General features: G+C 40.5%; 1 protein-coding gene across 7 annotated transcripts in view; it reads right to left on the bottom strand.

Annotated features, from left to right (window-relative positions):
• TTC29 (tetratricopeptide repeat domain 29) overlaps positions 1–19,640 on the bottom strand; it is a 195,116-nt gene that overhangs the window by 127,801 nt on the left and 47,675 nt on the right. For all 7 annotated transcript variants that reach the window (XM_053257260.1, XM_053257261.1, XM_053257258.1 and 4 more), the window contains one exon: positions 3,283–3,495. In XM_053257260.1, coding sequence (XP_053113235.1) covers positions 3,283–3,495 — 213 coding nt within the window. The remainder of the gene's footprint in view (positions 1–3,282; positions 3,496–19,640) is intronic.

The raw sequence follows: 19,640 nt of genomic DNA on the forward strand, positions 1-19,640 counted from the left end.
GGCAGAAAAGGGGGGGGAGGCTGAGGGCTGATAAGGTTTTGGGGGAGATCAGAGATTAGTAGAAGGTAAAAAGGGGGGGGGGAGGAGAAGGGAGCAGGGAAAGGGGAAGGGATGAGGGAATTCCCAAGGCTTGTAGCATATTACCAGGCTCCAAGGCTGGAGAGAGGAGAATCACTTCAGTTGAAGGAGTGAAGCGCTGGCGGAGACAGGAGCTGTTGCAGTTGCTTCAGATCATAGCTGAGAGCTCCATGGCTGGGGAGCCTTGACTTCTCACTGAGCAGTGGAAGTCACAGCCTCTGAGCACGGGCAGAGTTCCTGCTTAGCCCCGCGGCTGTGCAGCAAACTCTGGGAAAGCGTGTGAGCAGATCTTGTTGTAGGCACAAGAATGCTAAACTCTCTGTCTCAAAAGCCTCATTCTTATAGTCATTTTCTCTTTGATCCTTGAATAGGATCTATTCAAAAATCTCTTTTCCTGTATGCCCAAAAGGTGATAACTTGCTGCTACCTTCTGAACAAAATCTTAATTATTCAGGATATCAGCTAGTCCAGAGCGAGATTTGACTCTCATCTCCTGTAAACTGCGCGTTCAGGAAGGGAGGGGGGGGGGAATCTGCATCCAAGATGCTGCAAATTGCATCTTTCCCCGAGAGGTGTTAAAATTCAGAGTTAGTAAGGGAATTGGTCCTATTAGGTGTGAGACAATCATTCCACTATTTCTTATGTACCTTTATCCAGTGTTTTTCTTGTAATTGAAAACAAGAGAATATTTGCATGTGTGGGACATTCAATACAATTTGGCTAGGACAGAATCATCAGTGAGAAAATACTTAAAGCCTACAAGTATTTTCTCAGTATCCATTTGGCTACAGTAATTGTGCTAATCACTTGCGCATTGCAGGGCCATCACTGACAATGGAAGGAGGAACTCAACAGGTCGGGCAAACTCTTCCACAGACATAGTGAGTCACATTTTTAGCATACGAAAGCTCAGGCCAAAGCCTTTGTGTTCCCTGCATATCCATTTTAGCAACACAATGCTACATTCCTCCTGCCTCTACAAATCATTGACCAGGCAGTCATGAGATTCACCTCCAGTTCAGACATTGAATTGAACTCTTAAAATAAATCAGACACAGGCCTATATTTTATCATGCTTCTGAGTTGGTACCTCTGGTTATGATATGTTATAGACTGTTCATAACAGCGGTTTACAATTAAAATCATTTAAAACATTAAATCAATTAACAAAATCATTTAAAAGATTAAAAACATTTAAAATCCAGTATTAAAATTATTTAAAACTATAAATCTAACTAAGAGCCTGGGTGAATAAATGTGTCTTCAGTGCCTTTTAAAAAGTTGCCAGAGATGGGGAGGCTCTTATTTCAACAGGGAGCACATTCTAAAGTCCATGGGCTGCAACGGAGAACGCCCATTCCCGAGTAGCCGCCAGATGTGTGGGTGGCATCTGCAGGCGAACCTCTCTAGATGATCTTAGCAGATGGTAGAAGGCGAATATGACATTTTCTTAAATACTCAGGGTATTTAATACACTGGGGGGCATTATCCCCCTCATCAATGATAAATCTCTAGAAACTCCTCTTCGATCTGAGGGTGCCCCATTGCCCTTTTCTAGTCTGGAAGAGGAGGCTGAAGCCACAGCAGTTCCAGTATCAGTGATTCAGCTCTTCCACAGCCAGCAATTGCATAACAAGGCACGGGCACTTCAAGCCTTGCAGCATTATAGACAAGGGTGTGTGGCCAGGCTCCATACTTTCAATTCAAAAGGACTCAGTATGCAATAGAAGCTTGCTGAAGCAACATCACTGCCAAGCTCTCAGCCTGATTCTTTCTCCCATGTAGACCTGACCTCGGCTTTTTGCTTGACCTGGGGCGTGCTGTTGCTTGACCTCGGCTTGTTGCTTGACCCGGGGAGGTGGAGTGCTGCTTCATCATCTGGAGTGCCGCTTAAAGTGGCACTCCACCCCCCCTCCCTGCCTGCCCAGTGGCTTTCCTCTCATCTACCTCCCCACACTCGCTGCCTGTCAAGCCCCCGCTTACCTACTGCCCCTGCTCCTCACCTCCTCCTTCTAGTCAAGTGGGAGTAGTGGCAGCAAGAAAAGTGAAGAGCACTCTGCATGCACTCTGCATGCTTTTTGGCTCAGATAAAGGTGGCATGCTCCACACACCACTGAGAGCATAGGGGGAGCAAAAACGATGAGTAGCGCACTTTATGCACTATCACATGGGTGGGGCTGAACTGTCTTAGGCACTGAGTGTCTTGGTGCTTGGTACTAGATATGTGAGAAGAGCAGCACACATCAGACTTCTTAATAGTAGTTGGCAAAGCCCACTGCATAAAGCTTAGACTGATGATAAAAAAGCACAATTTTTCTGAAGACTGTCTCTGTTTTCTAGTCCATTTGGGCCTAGAATTGTTCCAGCCCCTGAGGTGTTCATATAGGTCTAACTACTCACAGAAATGTCATCTACGAAACTGAAACTAGTCTCTTCAGTTCTCTCACATAGTCTTTCTCATCCTGATGCCTTCTGTACTTGGTTTTTGAGGCAGTACCAAGAAAAATTACATAGACCAACATTTCACTTATTGAAGGAAGTAGCCGAATACATTCGGTACTCCAGTGAATCAGACAGACTCAAAGAGTGTATGTGTATGTGTGCATATGTGACCACACGTATGAGAGACACATTCTTCTCCTAATGGAGGATCTTTTATAGAAATTCAGTACTCAAAGCCACACAAGTGTTCCGTGTATTCGGAAAACATGTCTACAGGCATCCCTCTCAAAAAGGGTTTCCTATTAAGCTATTAATTTTTTTTTCCCCGGATAAGAAATTTGAAAAGGTGAAAAAGCAAATGAGCTCTAAAATATAAAGAAAATGATCTTATTTTCATAATCAGCTCGCAATCCGTCCAATAAGCAGCACTAGTCAAGCAACAGTGAATAATCGGTGAACAACCACAACCAAAAGTGTTGCCAGTGACCTTACTTCTGATTATAGACCCATTGTTTTACAACACTACTCCCAGGAGACTGCATTTTTGGAGTTAAAAGCTTTCAAGAAATAAATGGATTCCTAGGTGTCAGCAAGTAGGTACTTCTGTTTTACAACAAGATTTAGAAATATATTGATAGCATTTGTCTTGAATTTCATAGAAAATAATCACCAAACACTTGACGATGTGTTTTACTTTACTCCTGGGAAAGCCAAGGCCTGCACATTAAAGAAAGAAATGCAGGAGTGTTATTTTCTACCCACCTTCTTTTGCCATTTCAAAAGCTTTTATTAGAGTTTTGATGGCTTGGTGGTGTTCTTTATTTTCTAGCATTTTGTCTGCTAGTAATGTGTAAATTCTCCAGAGATGCTCACAGGCTAGCGAAGTGAAAGTCCGGCCTGTATCATCTTTCCATACCCGTCCCACTGTCAGTTGATAGAATGCTTCATAATGTTCTACAGCTTTCAGGAAATGACCTAAAGAACACAAATCAGTCATAAATACAAGAAATGTTTTATGTAATTGCTAAATTACATAATTTAGAATGTAAAATTATAATTTAGAATGTAAAATGTTTACAAAATATTCTGGAAAGACACAGCAAATTATCCCTTCAGATATTACATGCATATTGATTTCAGTCACAAAGAAAGTTGTGGACATTATAAAAATGTGAACATGTGTATAAATCCAGTGCTAGGACTTAAGAGAACAGGGTACCCAAAGCTATGCAAGAGGATTATCATAAAACAGGTTGTTTTGTTTTGTAGATAAGCTGGCATTAACCATTAGGGCTGGCATGGAAAAATGGCAGAAATTAAGATTATTCTTAATCTCTATTTGTATAGCAAGTTCAAATTACTTCTGGACAAATGCAGTTTTCAAAAGGTTTATCTAAAGAGATATCAAACTTTGAAATATATGTTTCTCTCAGAATCTAGAAATTAGAAGCAACTGGAAAAAAATTACCAATAATTATAGATACCCTTGAATATTTTGAAAACTATTGTTTCTGGGGGGGAAACCAATATGGCTCCAATCCAGCCATATGCACGTGCAATAGTGGGTTGCTGTGCATGTGCTCTTGCAGGCCAAAACCCCCTGACAGTTGTTGGAAAGAGTGGGAGTCATTCCCCACCTGCTGACCACCACACAGAAACCTCCTAGTTAGAACTATTGCCAAAATATTTGATCACGGCTACACATCTGCATATCCACTACCCTGGATACAGCTTTCTAACTTGATGAAACATGCACATTATAATCCCATTTCAGTATATGGTCTCAGATGGATTGGGGCAGATGACTAGAGTAAATCTCACTCTATCGTTTTATCATCCAAAACTACATCTTAGCAATAAGGGGGGATATGGGGGACAGAATACACTCAGAAAATAGCTAAAGATATTATTGTCATCAAAAAACTATGTTTGAATATATAACCAACAGAATATAGATCAGCACTGATAGGCAGCAGTTATATTCTGCTGTAATGCATATTATTTTAATTAGATGTTCCATGCTTTCTTTTAATCTCTCTATATATTAGCTACTTGGTTTGCACTCTACAGTATATTTTAAATATTTTGTATTTTTTAGCTCCTCCTCTCTTTAGTTTTCATTATAATACCAATCTCAATCTCAATGATACATGCAACATTCTTTCTCACAATCTAGTATATTGTATTACTATATTATAACCTGTGCTGGTCTTAGACCGTAATAAAGATTGATTGCTGTAATGCAAATAAGTCTTGGTATTTGGTTCCTTTGTCACCTGTCTTTCAAAAATACAGTATTTTCGAGAACAACACTGTTACACCACTAATGCTGTAATTCTGAGAAAGTTAGTTAGTTAGTTCCACAAATCATACTGTCCTCACAAATATACTTCCTTTACTATTGATCTCTTGAAAGCAGCTTCTAAGAGATTAATATGGGGATCTTTATATGCTCTGCCACTAGAACAAGCCTAGCCCAAGGCCCTCTCCCCACACCAAGTGGCTGAGGCTCGCGTGATGCTATTCTTAGCCCCCTGACTACTTCCCTCCCAATCCAGCAGTGCAATGTGTGCCACTCCCTTGCCCCCCACACCCAGTAGTGCATGGAGCACACCGCTTGCTCTCTTATCAGGGAGGAGGAGCAGCAGTGGCTGGCATGTCATGCCCCGGAAAAGGATGAGGAGGGAGGCGTTTCCTGGGCAGGAAGAATGGTGGATGGGTGGGCAGGCAGTGAGGTGAGGTGGTGCTTGTGGCGGTTGGGGTGACAGAGCTCTTCACCTCTTTGCACCACTTCACTTCACCTTGAGGAAGGGCTGACCATGAATCCGAAGTAAGCAGTAGCCAACAAAGAAGTGGGAAAATATACTCTTGTTTTAAGATTAATCAACAGCTGGAATGTGAATAGAGATTACTGTTGAATACAACAGTTGTAGTTTCAAGATTATGCATGAAGTCATCACATGGAATCAAACAGTTCAAGAACAAACAGGTACTCTGATACAAGGGAATATGATTCAGTGGCTCTGATCACAAGACTTTTTAAAAATAAAAATTTAAAAAACATATCTGAGAGTTGGAACTGAGGCACTGGCAAAGGAATAGCAATCTCAGGTGCTTGATTTTTACCCATGAGGACACTCATGGAGATCACACTTTTTCTTGACATTCTTTCATGAAAAAATAATTTGAATTTTGGACAGTCTGGGCCTTTCTAAACAAACTCTCAAAGCAATCTGGCATTCTGATTCATGTATCTTTGTTCAGCTACACACTGGAATTTTGCTGAAAAGATTGGCAACTCAAGCAAAACTCAGACCATGAGGGGGGGAAATGTTACCAATGACAAATAAAGGAGTCATGTATCTAAAGCACCTGTATCTGTTCTGATTTCTAAAGGTCTACTTTTAAGCAAGAAAAGATAAGTCCAAAATTTAGTTACTTTTTGACTGCTTATTAAGCATACTTTGGAGGTGCTAGATATGCTCATTTAATTCACTAATACTCTCAACCTGCGATTTTATTTTACAGGATTAGAGGGACAGCCACATTTTAAAAGGTTGAACTAGCCATTAGGACCTTGATCTGACATCCTTATAGTCAGAACGCTGAAGAGATAAAATGAAAATCATTTCAGTATTGGGACTTTCTAGTATGATTCTGTTGCAGTAGATGAAAACAAGACCAAACACAACTGACAAAATGAATGTCGTTAAGACTGCAAAAGTGTGGAAATATCAAGATAAGAAACATGTTTACGTACATCAGATCAGATGTTGAACAACAACTAGGAGGGTTGAAATCAAGAAAATAAAAGCTGGTTCAGATATTATGTTTATTACTCTCCCAAGTTGCTTTGGTCATCCTCAAGTGTATGCTCAAATCACTTGTAAGCAATGAGGGCCAATGACAAACCTTTCTTTATAAGAAAGGTCCACCATGATAACCAGTCATGGTAACTGGGCAGCAGAAACACTGATGTTAACGGAAGGTGAGAAAGCAGATGATGCTGACCAATTAACTTGATCATCTGGTTCACATATTATGTTTGTACATCCAAGCAGGGATTTGAGATGGTCAGGATGTCCATATAGACCAGGGGTACACTATTCAAATACCCCAGTCGGCCAGAACCAACCATGACTTGGTGTGCAGGGACTGAGGTCAATTTTCTGCACATTATTACCTTAAAATTATTACAAATATTAATGAAAGTGAGGGGGCAGAGGGTTGGAGTCAGGGGGAAATACAAGGGGGAGAGGGATGGTGTCAGGGGGCTCTGACCCAGGAGCCAACTGCACTGAGTCATTGCTGTTTGTCAGCAGGTCATGTCATGAGTTCCTCATGGCTCCTGCTGTTACTACAGGATATTTCTACCTGCGGGCCACTAAAAAAGTCCTGGGGGCCGGAGTTGTGCAGGCCTGATATAGACTGAGAAAGTGCATCCACACAGAAGCTGCTTTTAATCAATAAACTTTATCATCTGATTAAAATGTTGCATACTATGCTTGCTTAGCCAAGTAAGCTCTGGAGGATGTTCAGAAACAATTATATAAGTACGAAATGCAGTATCTGAGTTTAAAAAAAATTAAAAGGAAAGACCATCTCTGGAAGTTTTGAACCTGATATAAGTTTTGAACCTGAGATATGCAATCTGTGCATATCTCTCTACCTGTCATCCGTAAATTCAAGAAGGATTTTTCTTATTAAATTAATAGCCAACTGAGAAAACAATGTTAAGCAACTAAAAACCACTACCACCCCCTAAACTTAGTTTTAGGATTTAGTTTTAGGTCAAACTCTCTTCCCCATCTATTTAGGCCACTTCTGTAAATGAAATTTTAAATGCTTTAACTGCAATAGTTGTACAAGTACCTAAAACTACTAAATATGTGTTTTAACTTTGATCAAATAATAACAGAAAAATATTGAAGTTAGGAAACCAGCCATAGAGTACTCCTCAATGGACAATGAGTATGGTTCCATGTTTTCTTGATGATAGGAAAGCTAGTGTTTAAAAATTATAGTTATTTGTGGTGAGAGGGGAAAAGGCAAAATAAGAGTAATTGATCTGCTCAGCCAGCAGTACTTAAGATTTTTTCAAAACATCTGGGCCAGAAACCAATGCACAGCTAGACATGGTTAAAAATACTAGCCAGCATTCACACCAACACTGCATGTATTAAATACTATTTCATGCATGCAGTGGAGGAGCGGAATCCTTTTTTTTTTGCTAACCCACTTTCAGTTTGCAGCTCTCTATGCCTATTGAAAAAAATGTCTGGGAGTTGCAGAACCCTTGGGGACATATTTTTAGGAGGCACAGAGGGCGGAAGAAGGAAGGAAGGATAATCAAGAACAACTTCTCCCTTGTTGCATTATTCGGTGCAGACAAAATTAGTCTGGATATTGGTCATTGATTTCACTTTGCTCAAATCTATGGCGGACTGTGGTCCCCTCATATAGGAAATCTGAAGAACATCTTTTAAGTACCTTTAACAGAAATACAATCCTCCATTATTACTGTTCAAAACATAATTTCCCCAAATACTGTTTACCAAAATTGAACTAATGTACCATAAATCTGAAACTTAAAAAAAAAAATAGCAGCACTTCTCAGACAGAATCAATGCCAGTAACAAAAGCATTATTATAGATTATTATAATTTAATGGGAATACAGAATACACATATAGCAAATAGATGATCAGTAATCATTTTTTAAATAGCTGAAACCATGTTGTATATAACTACATGCTTTTCAATAGGGGGTCCAATTCTAAACAATTATATTAAAGCAAAGACATCACTCATACATTAAAATGAATTAAGTATCATAAATCATTCTTTTTTCATAGACACTAGACATGTGGGTACAAAATATATCTTTAAAAAAACCTAAGTTTTTATTCTGAATAAGAATCTGAGGAATAGAATTTACCTAAGCCCTAACAAAACAAAACAAATTCCTTCCTGATTATTAGGGGTGGGGTAGGAGATGTGGCTGGGATTAAGCTTGCATGCTTCAAATGGAAATGCATGATCCACATTTATCTATGGTTTCTGAATACTATTCTTCTTTACACTTTCTCCACTACACAACAGCCCTAAAAGTGTATATTTTTATTAAGTAAGACATATCTTAGGCAAATATGAATGAAAAAAGGATGTATAAGATCTCTATCATTTTGCCCTATTTTTGAGCAGAAAGATTGACTAGATATTAACACAAATGGGTTTAAATGTGAAGCTGCCATAAAAGCAGGCACATAAATGTAATTCTCCCAGACGCTATTTTGATGCACATTTTTGATTCTATGAATATTTTATGAAATGGTCCAAACTAAAGCCATATAACATTCCTGCATTACTGATGCTTGCGCCCGTAAGCTACAAACATTAGAGGCATGATTGAATGCATTAAAATGAACTCATTCAGCAGCACATTGATTACTTGAAGGCGGGGGAAGCCAAAGAAGAGTTACTCCACTTAAGAAAACAGTACACAAATTTGAAGTTTACAATACAGAAAAATAAAGGTGAACAATTGGAATAATGTGATATTAAATAAGTAAATAGATACGAGTCCCTCTTAGATCTGTTTGTAACTGACATTAATTGGGTGGGTTATTAATTAGGTCCAAAGATTGCTTCAAGTGTTATTCAGGTAATTTAAAATGTCGCAATCTACAAGATACACTGACTGACCTGTTCTAGTTCAATGTCTCAGCAATATTGAGAGCAGCTAATTATTTCCTTTTCTACCAGGCTTTACATTTTACAGTGAAAATAACCCAGCTGAAAACAATTGCATTAAAAAAATGTGACAAGTCTATACGGCACATTTGTTCATCAGCACTAGGAAAGCTAGAAAGCACATTTAATTTTATATTGTTAATACTGTATAGGAAATATTGAAAAAGCTAAAACCAAGAGGAACCCAATAATATTTTATGTACATTATTTATTACAACTTAATCTAGAACTACTGGACATTTGTAGGATGTTGGTAAACAGAACAATCTGAAAACCTATTTGCAAGCAATATTTAGTAGAAATATCAAAAAGAAAATATCATCTGAATTCAATTTAAGGTTTCGAGGTGTTTATATTCTGTTTAAATATGTATATTATTTTCTAATTATAGTAAGTACAACAGAAAGTCCTTGCCTAGACCTTCTTACTCTTCATTTTGAACTGGATGGGAGTTTCACATTGGAACAACAGCCCAAATCATGCAGTTAAAATTATATTGCCAAGTCAAGAGCATCTATGGAACACACTGCCTAAAACCATGAAACTGAAGCATTCTACAAAATTTCTTGGAGAGACTGCCTACTACTATGTTGTCAGAAGAAGAGTTCTCTATGTGTCTGGGCCAACAGACCTGATAGTAACTCAGGAGCATTGCCCAGTAATGTGAAAGCACAATGGATCATGACATAGATAATCAGTTGCTTCCAAGAATACAGGCTAGTGAGGTAAAACAGAACAGGCACCGGGCAAGAAGAGAGGTGTGTAGGCCCATGTAACATGGCAGCCTGATGTTTTGGATATTGTATTGTATTGCTCAGACTGAGAAACAAGGCCAGAGATAGAGATATGCACGTAACCGGCTGGCCCGGTTCAAGTGCGAACTGCACTCGAACCCTACTGGGCCAGTTCGGTCCAGCACCCTGGCAAACCCCCTCGAGTTTGGTTCAGTTCGAGGGGGTTTGAGAATGTTTAAAAGTCTTTAGAATTTTTTATAGAGGACCTTTACAGCCCTCTGTGGGGTTTCTGGAGGTGGCAGGAGGGTACTTGGGGGTCTCTCCTCCCCCTGCCGGATTTCTATATGCCCCCCGAGCCGGTTCGGCCAGCTCTGCGCCCATTCGGGTGGTCTTCGGCTAGTTTTTGGCCTTCTCCCGGCAGGGTGGTGGCCATGTTGGGGGCTGGGTGCCTGAGCAATAGGCCTCTGTGTGGCGTGCCCCCAACATGGCTGCCACCCCGACGGGAGAAGGCCGAAAACCGGCTGAAGACCGCCCGAACAGGCGCAGAGCCGGCTGAACCGGCTCTTGGGGGGCACATAGAAGGCTGGCGGGGGGAAGGGAGACCCCCAAGGGCCCCTCCTGCCACCTCCAGGAACCCCATGGAGGGCTGAAAAGGTTATTTCCCCCCTAAAGACCTCTAAACATTCATGAACCCACCCCATTAATTAACCCCATCGGTGGTGGGGTTGGTCTGGGGTTGGATTGAACGGGGGAGGGGGTATCGGGGAGGGGGTATCGGGGTCGAACCTTTTTGCACATCCCTAGCAAGAGACTCTGAGGCTTCTGGGCTGGGTGAAAATGAACTGTTACAACACCTTGTGAAGCTCATGAGCAAAAAAAGAAAAAGAAAAAGAAAGTTTTGGGGTGAAGGCAGCTTTGAATGAAGCTTCATCTCAGTTCTACTCGTTAAGCAGTAAATAATTAAAGTACCATGGAAATAGACAGGTAAAATACAAGCAGCAGTGTCAGTAACAGACTTAAAAGAGAATAGTGGGAAAATGAATTTTAAAAAAGCAATGAAATAATTCATTTGAAGTTTTAATAATTTTCATTTGCAGCCTTGTTTAAAGATATATTAGACTTTAGGAATGGGACCTAATTATGATCCAAATGGGTACCGGAATTTTTAAAAAAGAGAGTTTCCTTTTCAGAAACTGTTCCCACAGCATCCCAAACTGCTTTCTAAACTTAATTCAGAAAGAAGCTTGAAACTTTAGTGCAAGAATAGTTCATAGGGCAACCGCTGCAAGGATTTTCCTCTGGGTTTTCTTTTAAGAACAAAACAGCCCTGCTGGATCAGGCACAAGGCCTATCTAGACCAGCATCCTGTTTCACACAGCTGCCCACCACATGCCTCTGGGGAGCCCACAGTCAAGAAGTATGTGCATGTCCTCTCTCTTACTGTTGCTCCCCTGAAACTGGTATTGAGATGCATCATGCCTGAGGCTGGAGGTGGCCCACAGCCACCAGACTAGTAGCCACTGATAGACCTGTCCTCCATGAATTTGTCTAAACACCTTTTAAAGTCATCCAAACTGGTGGCCATCACCACAACCCATGGCAAAGAATTCCATAGATTAATTATGTGCTGGGTGAAAAAGTACCTTCTCTTGTTGGTCCTAAATTTCCCAACCTTCAGTTTCATGGGATGACCCCTAGTAGTAGTGTTGTGTATGTGAGAAAAGATTCTCTCTGTCCACCCTCTCCACTCCATACAGAATTTCATACACCTCTATCATGTCTCCTGTTAATCGCCTCTTTTCCAAGGTAAAGAGGCGCAGATGCTGTAGCCTAGCCTCATAAGGAAGGTGCTCCAGACCCCTGATCATCTTGGTTGTCCTCTTCTGCACCTTTTCTAGTTCTACAATATACTTCTTAAGATATGGTCACTAAAGCTGTACGCAGTACTCCAGATGTGGCTGCACCATAGATTTGTATAACAGCATTATATTAGCATTTTTATTTTCAATCCCCTTCTTAATTATTCCTAGCATGGAATCAGCCTTTTTCACAGCTGCTGCGCACTGAGTCGACACTTTCAATGAGCTGTCCACCACGACCCCAAGATCTCTCTCCTGGTCAGTCACTGACAGCTCAGATCCCATTGGTGTATATGTGAAGTTGGTTTTTTTTGCCCCAATATGCATCACTTTACACTTGCCAACATTGAACCACATTTGCCATTTTGTCACCCACTTCTCCAGTTTGAAGATATCTTTTTGCAGCTACTCAAAATCCGTCTTGCATTTCACTACCTGAAAAAGTTTGGTATCATCTGCAAATTTGGCCACTTCGCTGCTTAACTCAACTTCTAGATCATTTATGGACAAGTTAAAGAGCACTGGTCCCAGTACCGATCACTGGGGAACCCCACTTCCTACTTCCCTCCATTGTGAAAACTGTCCATTTATTCCTACCCTCTGTTTCCTATCCTTCAACCAGTTACCAATGAACCTGTTCCCTTATCTCATGATTGCTAAGTTTACTCAAGAGCCTTTGGTGGGGAACTTTGTCAAAAGCTTTTTGTAAGTCAAAGTATATTATGTTAACCGGATCACCTTTATCAACATGCCTGTAGACACTCTCAAATAATTCCAAAAGGCTAGTGAGGCAAGACTTACTCTTGCAGAAGCCATGCTGTTTCTCCTTCAGCAAGGCCTTTTCTTCAATATGTTTAACAATTTTGTTCTTAAGTATGCTTTCCATCAGTTTACCTAGCACCGAAGTTAAGCTGACCAGCCTCTGATTTCCCGGATCCCCCCTGGATTCCTTTTTGAAAATCGGAGTCACATTAGATATTTTCCAGTCCTCTGGTACAGAGCCTGATTGTAGGGACAAGTTACATATATTTATTAGGAGATCCGCAATTTCACATTTGAGTTCCTTCAGAACTCTTGGGTGGATGCGATCTGGACCGGGCAATTTGTTAATTTTTATTTTTTCCAAGACAGTTTAGAAAATCTTCCCTTGTCACCTGAAATTGGCCCAGTTCTTCAGCCACTAAAGCTGAAAAGCTCAATTCTGGAGAGGATATATGGTCAGTATCCTCCACCGTGAAGACAGATGCAAAGAACTCATCCAGCTTCTCTGCAATATCCTCCTTAATAATCCCTTTCACGCACTCATCATCTAAGCGGCCAACGACCTCCCTGGCAGGATTTCTACTTCTGATACATTTAAATACCTTTTGTTGTTCCTCTTGAAACTTCTAGCTATATGCTCCTCATACTTTCTTCTTGCATCCTTTATTGTCTCCTTGCATTTCTTTTGCCAGAGTTTATGTTCCTTCCTGTTCTCTTCATTTGGGCAGGACTTCCATTTTCTGAGCCACCTAAAAGCACACTGGGGAAGTAACTTGCCTAGGGAGCAAGAGGTTGCTCGTTCGAATCCCCGCTGGTATGTTTTCCAAACTATGGGAGACACCTATATTGGGTAGCAGCGATATAGGAAGATGCTGAAAGGCATCATCTCATACCGCGTGAGAGATGGCAATGGTAAACCCCTCCTGTATTCTACCAAGAAAACCACATGGTTCTGTGGTCACCAAGAGTTGACACCGACTGGATGGCACAACCTTTCCTTTCTTCCATTTTCTGAAGGACTTCTTCCCTTTTATAGATTCCCTGACTCTACTTGTTAGCCATACTGGCATCCTCCTGAACTTGGTGGTACCTTTCCTCCTTCTTGGTATACATTCCAACTGAGATTCTAGTATTGTGGTTTTAAATAAGTTCCATGCTTTCTGGAGTGATTTGACCCTCCTGAATTTCCCTTTCAGCTTCCTTTTTACCAGTCTCCTTATTTTTAAGAATTTTATACTATTCTTGTGAGCAGTGGAGTTCAAGGAGTAGTTTGGCTGTTCTGAAGAATACAAATACGACAAATATTTATATCCTGCTTTTCAACAAAAGTTCCCAAAGCAGTTTACATAGAGATAAATAAATAAATGGCTCCCTGTCCCCAAAGGGCTCACAATCCAAAAAAGAAAGGTAAGACAGACACCAGCAACAGCCACTGGAGGGATGCTGCACTGGGGATGGTTAGGGCCAGTTGCTCTCTCCCTGCTAAATAAAGAGAATCACCACTTTTAATAGGTGCCTGTTTGATCAATTAGCAGGGGATTAATTGTGGAGGCACTTTTAAAACAAAAAGCTTTGTTTTGCACACACACACACACACACACACACACACACACACACACAGGCATGCATGCATGCATGCATACAGCCATAATACATGGACGTACAGCTCTGAATCAAAGCCTATACTTTTCCACTACGAAGATTTGAACTTTGACTCTTTAGCATCAAATATACATTTATAACTAATTAATATATATAAGTACATAGCCAATAACATTTAGCAAATTATCAGTTAATAATGATTCTAAGGTATCAGTATTGTATTATGTTTGTGGCAATAATGCCTCTTGAGGAACAGAATATGTGTTAGTAATGGAGCTACAGAATGGGATCATTCAAAGCATGCAATTATCCCTTCCTTCCTGTAGCACTACTAGTGATCCCATAAACTGTTTCCCATCCCTGGAAAGAGGGTGGTAGTAGAAAGGAAAAGGCTGGAGGTGAGGGTGGGGGGAAGATGATGTGTCTAAGGAGAAGAGGTAAAAAGACAGAGTCAAGGTGGTGCAAGAGCAGGTGGGGTGATGGGCTTGCTTCCTGGGCTTGCTATGATAAAGGCAAATGTTGTGTTGTCCTGGGACACTGCTATTTGCCTCCTCCTTGGACTCCCAACTCTTAGGAAGAGAGGGTTTGCACTCATTCCAGAGGAGGCAGAAATGATCTGGGCTTACACATCCACACAGATGACAGAGCTGTCTCCATCCCCGTTGGCCTCCTTGCAGATGAGGACAAGGGAGTTGCTGTTGAGAAAAAGGATCAGAGTGCATATTGATTATGCATCCCAAACAAGAGCATCCTCCTTCACTGCCCATTTCCCAATTTTCTTAAGAGGGACAGCCTCGCATGCAAGGCAGCCAAGTAGTTGGGCAGGATGAGAATACCCATCTTGTAAATTCCTGCCTTGTTCTGCTTAAGTTGCCCCATACTCCTCAAAGTTTGTGAGGCCCTGTACTCCTCGCAGCTTCATCACCAATAAAGAGCAGTGGCACTCCTTTCTTCTCCCCATTCATACTCCACAGAATCTCTTGGTTCTTTAGAAGAAAGGTGTGAGGAAGTGTATGCCTTGAAGGAAAGGGAGAGACATAGTCAGTAAGATGACTTAAAGTAAGAATGAGAAAGTGGGGCTGAAGGAAAATTTCCTCCCATGGGCTAGGCACAGGAGATATTCTAGGCTGCTGGCATCAATGACATGAAGAGGCAAACATTCAAAACTGTAAGCCAGGGAACTCAAAAAGATGGGCAGAGCCTGAGGAAGATGGAGTTCAGATAATATCGACTGGGACATATCAGCCAAATCTCTAGCTGCAAGCCACTAATCTACTATATTAGGCGTAAAATGTTATGAGTTGTAACAAAAATGCTTTCACCACATTTTTATTGTTATATTTATCTTTCTTATAAAAATAGCTTTCAACTATTTTCTTAGGAATTTTGACACTATGTTAAAACAAACAAACAAACAAATAAACAAACAAAAAAGAATTGTAACACACTATTGATCATTTTTGTGTACTAGCCAGAGAGCTGAAAGCGCTAACAAACTGGGCTGATTCAGCTATACTTGAATGCATCCAAGTGAAGGTTTTAGCAGATGTATGCTTAGAGTCTGCTAAAAAAATAAAAAAAGGGGATGGGTGGATAAAAAATGTTCAATGCAATGAATGTTTTCCCTAGTTTATGTTTTTATCTGTTGCTAATAGCTAATTATAACGAGATATTAAAGCTGTGTATTTAGGTTATCTTTTATATAATTATGTTTTAGGTTATTATTATTGGATCTTTGGGGGGTTATTGGTATATTGACACCTATGGTGGTAGTTAATGTGTTTTTAAAATGTTATTACTATGTTTGTACCTCTTATCTGGTCAATGATAGTAACAAAGATTCCGTTTCTGTAACAAGATGCAAAATAGTATAAGATTCCCACTAAAGTATAGCTCTCACTATGCTCACATGTATTTTAGCCTCGTTAATACTAATATGATGACCATTGTCTCTGTCTGTCTATCTATCTTTGTCATAGACTATACCAGTGCTATTTGTAAATTTTAATAAAGTACCCATTTAAATTGAAGATACAAATAATCAATGTGTAATCAATTGAAGCTAATAACTGTCAGTTCAATATCTATAGCAATATATTATTCCAGTGTAATAAGATTACATCCTTTATCTGGGAAGCAAAATCCTGTGCTTGCACAGAGATGAACTAAATTATCTAATAAGTCTTTCAATCACTCTGCTCTTCAGACTTGTCACTTTGGATTTATGGGTGCTTCCCTCTGGCCATGGAATGGTGGGGAAATGGACTAGTGTCAAAGACATTCCACATTAACATATGGAAGAAACTCTCACGTTGACCTCTCAAGTCAAGCTTTACTGGCTAATTAAAAGGGTTATAAGTTTTAAGGTAACTGAAATGATGAAGCACTTACAGTGTTAGGGTGGGGGATAATGTGCTTGGTAGCAGCTCTCAAAAATGAAAATGAAATTTTAAGATTGACTGCAAATAAGACATAACATCTGATTTTGTCTAAAACTAGACAAAACCCTGTGAAAAACATTAGCACAAGAGAATGATATAAAAACTTTGCACTTGTAGCACATTTATCCCTCCTCATTTATAGTGGCAAACCAGGATTGCCTGAATGTCAAAACTGCTCTGTAGGGATCTGCATGGAACCGGTTCTGTGCACTCCTGGGAGGGCGGGGGGTTCCTTTAAGGGGCAGGGAGGTTGCCTCTTACCTGTCCATCTCTGCCCTGCAGCTTCCCACCCGCCCGCCCCCCCATCGGCACTCTGCAAAAAAGCGTGGGTGTGGAGCTGCACTGTTCCTCCTTGCAGCCCCGTTTGGCACCACGCAAATAGTCGACACGTGTGCGCATTGCATGCACATGCATGTGCATCGGCCGTTTGCATGGTGATGCTGAATGGGGCTGCAAGGAGGAACGCTGCAGCCCCACACCCACACTTTATAGCAGAGCATCAGTGGGGGGGGGGAATGGCAGGGCAGGGAAGATCTCCCTGCTCCTTACATGAACCCCCTTGCCCCAAACGCTGGAATTTTGAACTGGTTTGGCGCTCCAGAAAAGGAGCACTGAACCGGTTCTGTGCACATCCCTACTACTCTGCTAAACTATGCCTTTGGGGCAAGTTTATGCATTGTGACTAGCATCAATGTACATCCGTGGCCGCATACTGACACTTATAAACAAGAAACAAAGTCAACCTGCTTTGGAGCTTGCTGAGAAGTGGACTAGAAGTTGAATGAACAAGATAAAATAATGCGACACATACCATGTTTACTCTATTGTGTCAACTTTCCTTGGGAGGCCTGTGGCATGAAATATGAGGCTTCACATGTGTTCAGCTTTCAGTAAACTTCAAGTTTTGGTTTGGCTATTCCCTATAACTTTTTAGTATTTGTCAAGACTTAAAACGGATGCTTATGAGATTGTACTTAAGTGTATTACATTGATTCTCTCATAAATACGTTACAAAATATAAAATGTCTTTATAACTTCTTTATTATCAATAGCTGCAATCCTGCTTATTCCATGAACAGAGAGCAAAAAATGTGGAGTGGCTCCACCATGCTACCTGCTGTAGCTCTCCTAATATGCTATATTATGACCAGAGTAAAGTGAGACCCTGCTATGCCTCATGTGGAAGGATTTCCACCCCATGGACTTCAATGGGACTGGATCCCATTGGGAAAGGCCAGTAGTAGAACATAGGCTTTGCATGTAGAAGGTCCAAGGTTCATCCCTGGAATCTCCAGATAGGACTCAGAAAGACCCCTGTCTGAAACCCTGGGTGGGCTGCTGCTAGTTCAAATACAATACTAGGCTGGAAGGACTAACGGCGGCTTCAACTGTTTTGTGATTTCTCTGGTTTGTGACTGTAATAAAGATTACTACTTACTACTACATCTGTTCATCTGCTCCCAATGCCTTATAAGGTAAAAGGAAGCAATGGAGTATGAGAAAAATATAGTTAACAATAATATATGATTTAAATTATTTAACTAATATACGTATTAGTTAAATAAGTTAAATTGTATATTACAGTAATATAAGATTTAATTAATTTAATGATTTAAATTAACTTATTCATCCCAAGTTTTCACCCTGTGAAAGTGTACCGTCTGCATTGTAAAGGTACTCCTTGCTGAAGTAAATTGATCCAGCTCTCCTGTGTTGCATATTGTGGACAGTGAAAGAACTAACCTATACAGAATGGTTAGTTCTGCAATCCACATTCCTTTAATTCTTTTCTACAGTTAAACCTTGTGGTTGGATTCCTTTCACTTTTATTAAGTGAAATAATTCTATAGATACTCCAGCCACAAATTACTCCCTCAGAGCAAATAAGCCCCCCCATCTTCTTTAACAATGTTTCACTTCTTTGTGAAAATAAATATTAATAAAATATAGATCTTGCTCAGAGGTGCTCTTAGCCCTGAACTTCCAGGCCAAAGTCCAGGGCCTCCACATTCCCAGGGGCCCCAAATCCTCTTTAGTCTGTCCTGGGTGGTGTGGTTGCCACACTGTGCCAAGCGGTCGCTGCGCTATGCCGGGTAGCCACGCATGATTGTGACCTATGTCAGGTGCAGAGCATGACCACTACTTTAGAGACAGAGGGGGAAGTGGGGAAAGAAATATGTGGGATGGGAATATGTTAAGTTGTGTGTGGAGATGTTTCTGCTAATGCACATTTGCATAAATATACCTGTTTTATAGTCTTACATTCTTGTGAGTTCAGTTGCTGTTTGCGCCCTCAGGAACCCACGTGTTAAAAATATTGTGTGTGTCATGGTGTGTCTGTCTGTGTAGGGGGATTATGCTTAACTTGCAGTGGGGGCAGGGTGTGTGTGTGTTCCAAAAGTCTTTAGGTCAACGTTCCAAAATTACCTAGGTGCATCCCTAACATCCCTCTGCTTATGTCAGACTCCACACCACAAACAGTAATCTATGTATAACAGATACGTGGCAATGTCTGTAGCCTTCCTAGGGAGGTTTCATTATACACATGAGCATTTTAAAAAATATATTATGGTTTTCTCACTGTTGCCACAATTTTAAAGATATTTAAGTATCAACCTATCTTTCCCATATGATGTATTAAACAGAGTGGGAAGATATGGATAGTGAATCACACTCAGCAAGAGGCTTTGAAGATATTAATTTTTATATTCTTTTCTTAGAGCAGTTTCATTTTTTAATGGCTGGAAGGCAAAGTGAAGTTGAAAAATCAAGGACACCAAATCAAGCAAGCTCTTGATGAGTTTTTGCCCTTATACACAATTGTCTAGCCACAGCAGACTAGAAATACAAGCAATATTTTCTTGTGCTGATTGACACATGACAATATGGACTTTGAATAAGAGCCCATGTAAAATGTTACTCCTTGAAATGTTCTATGAACACAAAAACTCAAATTATGTCATTGAAGTA

The sequence above is a fragment of the Hemicordylus capensis genome, chromosome 5, assembly GCF_027244095.1.
Source record: "Hemicordylus capensis ecotype Gifberg chromosome 5, rHemCap1.1.pri, whole genome shotgun sequence".
In the NCBI taxonomy this organism is placed as follows: Eukaryota; Metazoa; Chordata; class Lepidosauria; order Squamata; family Cordylidae; genus Hemicordylus; species Hemicordylus capensis.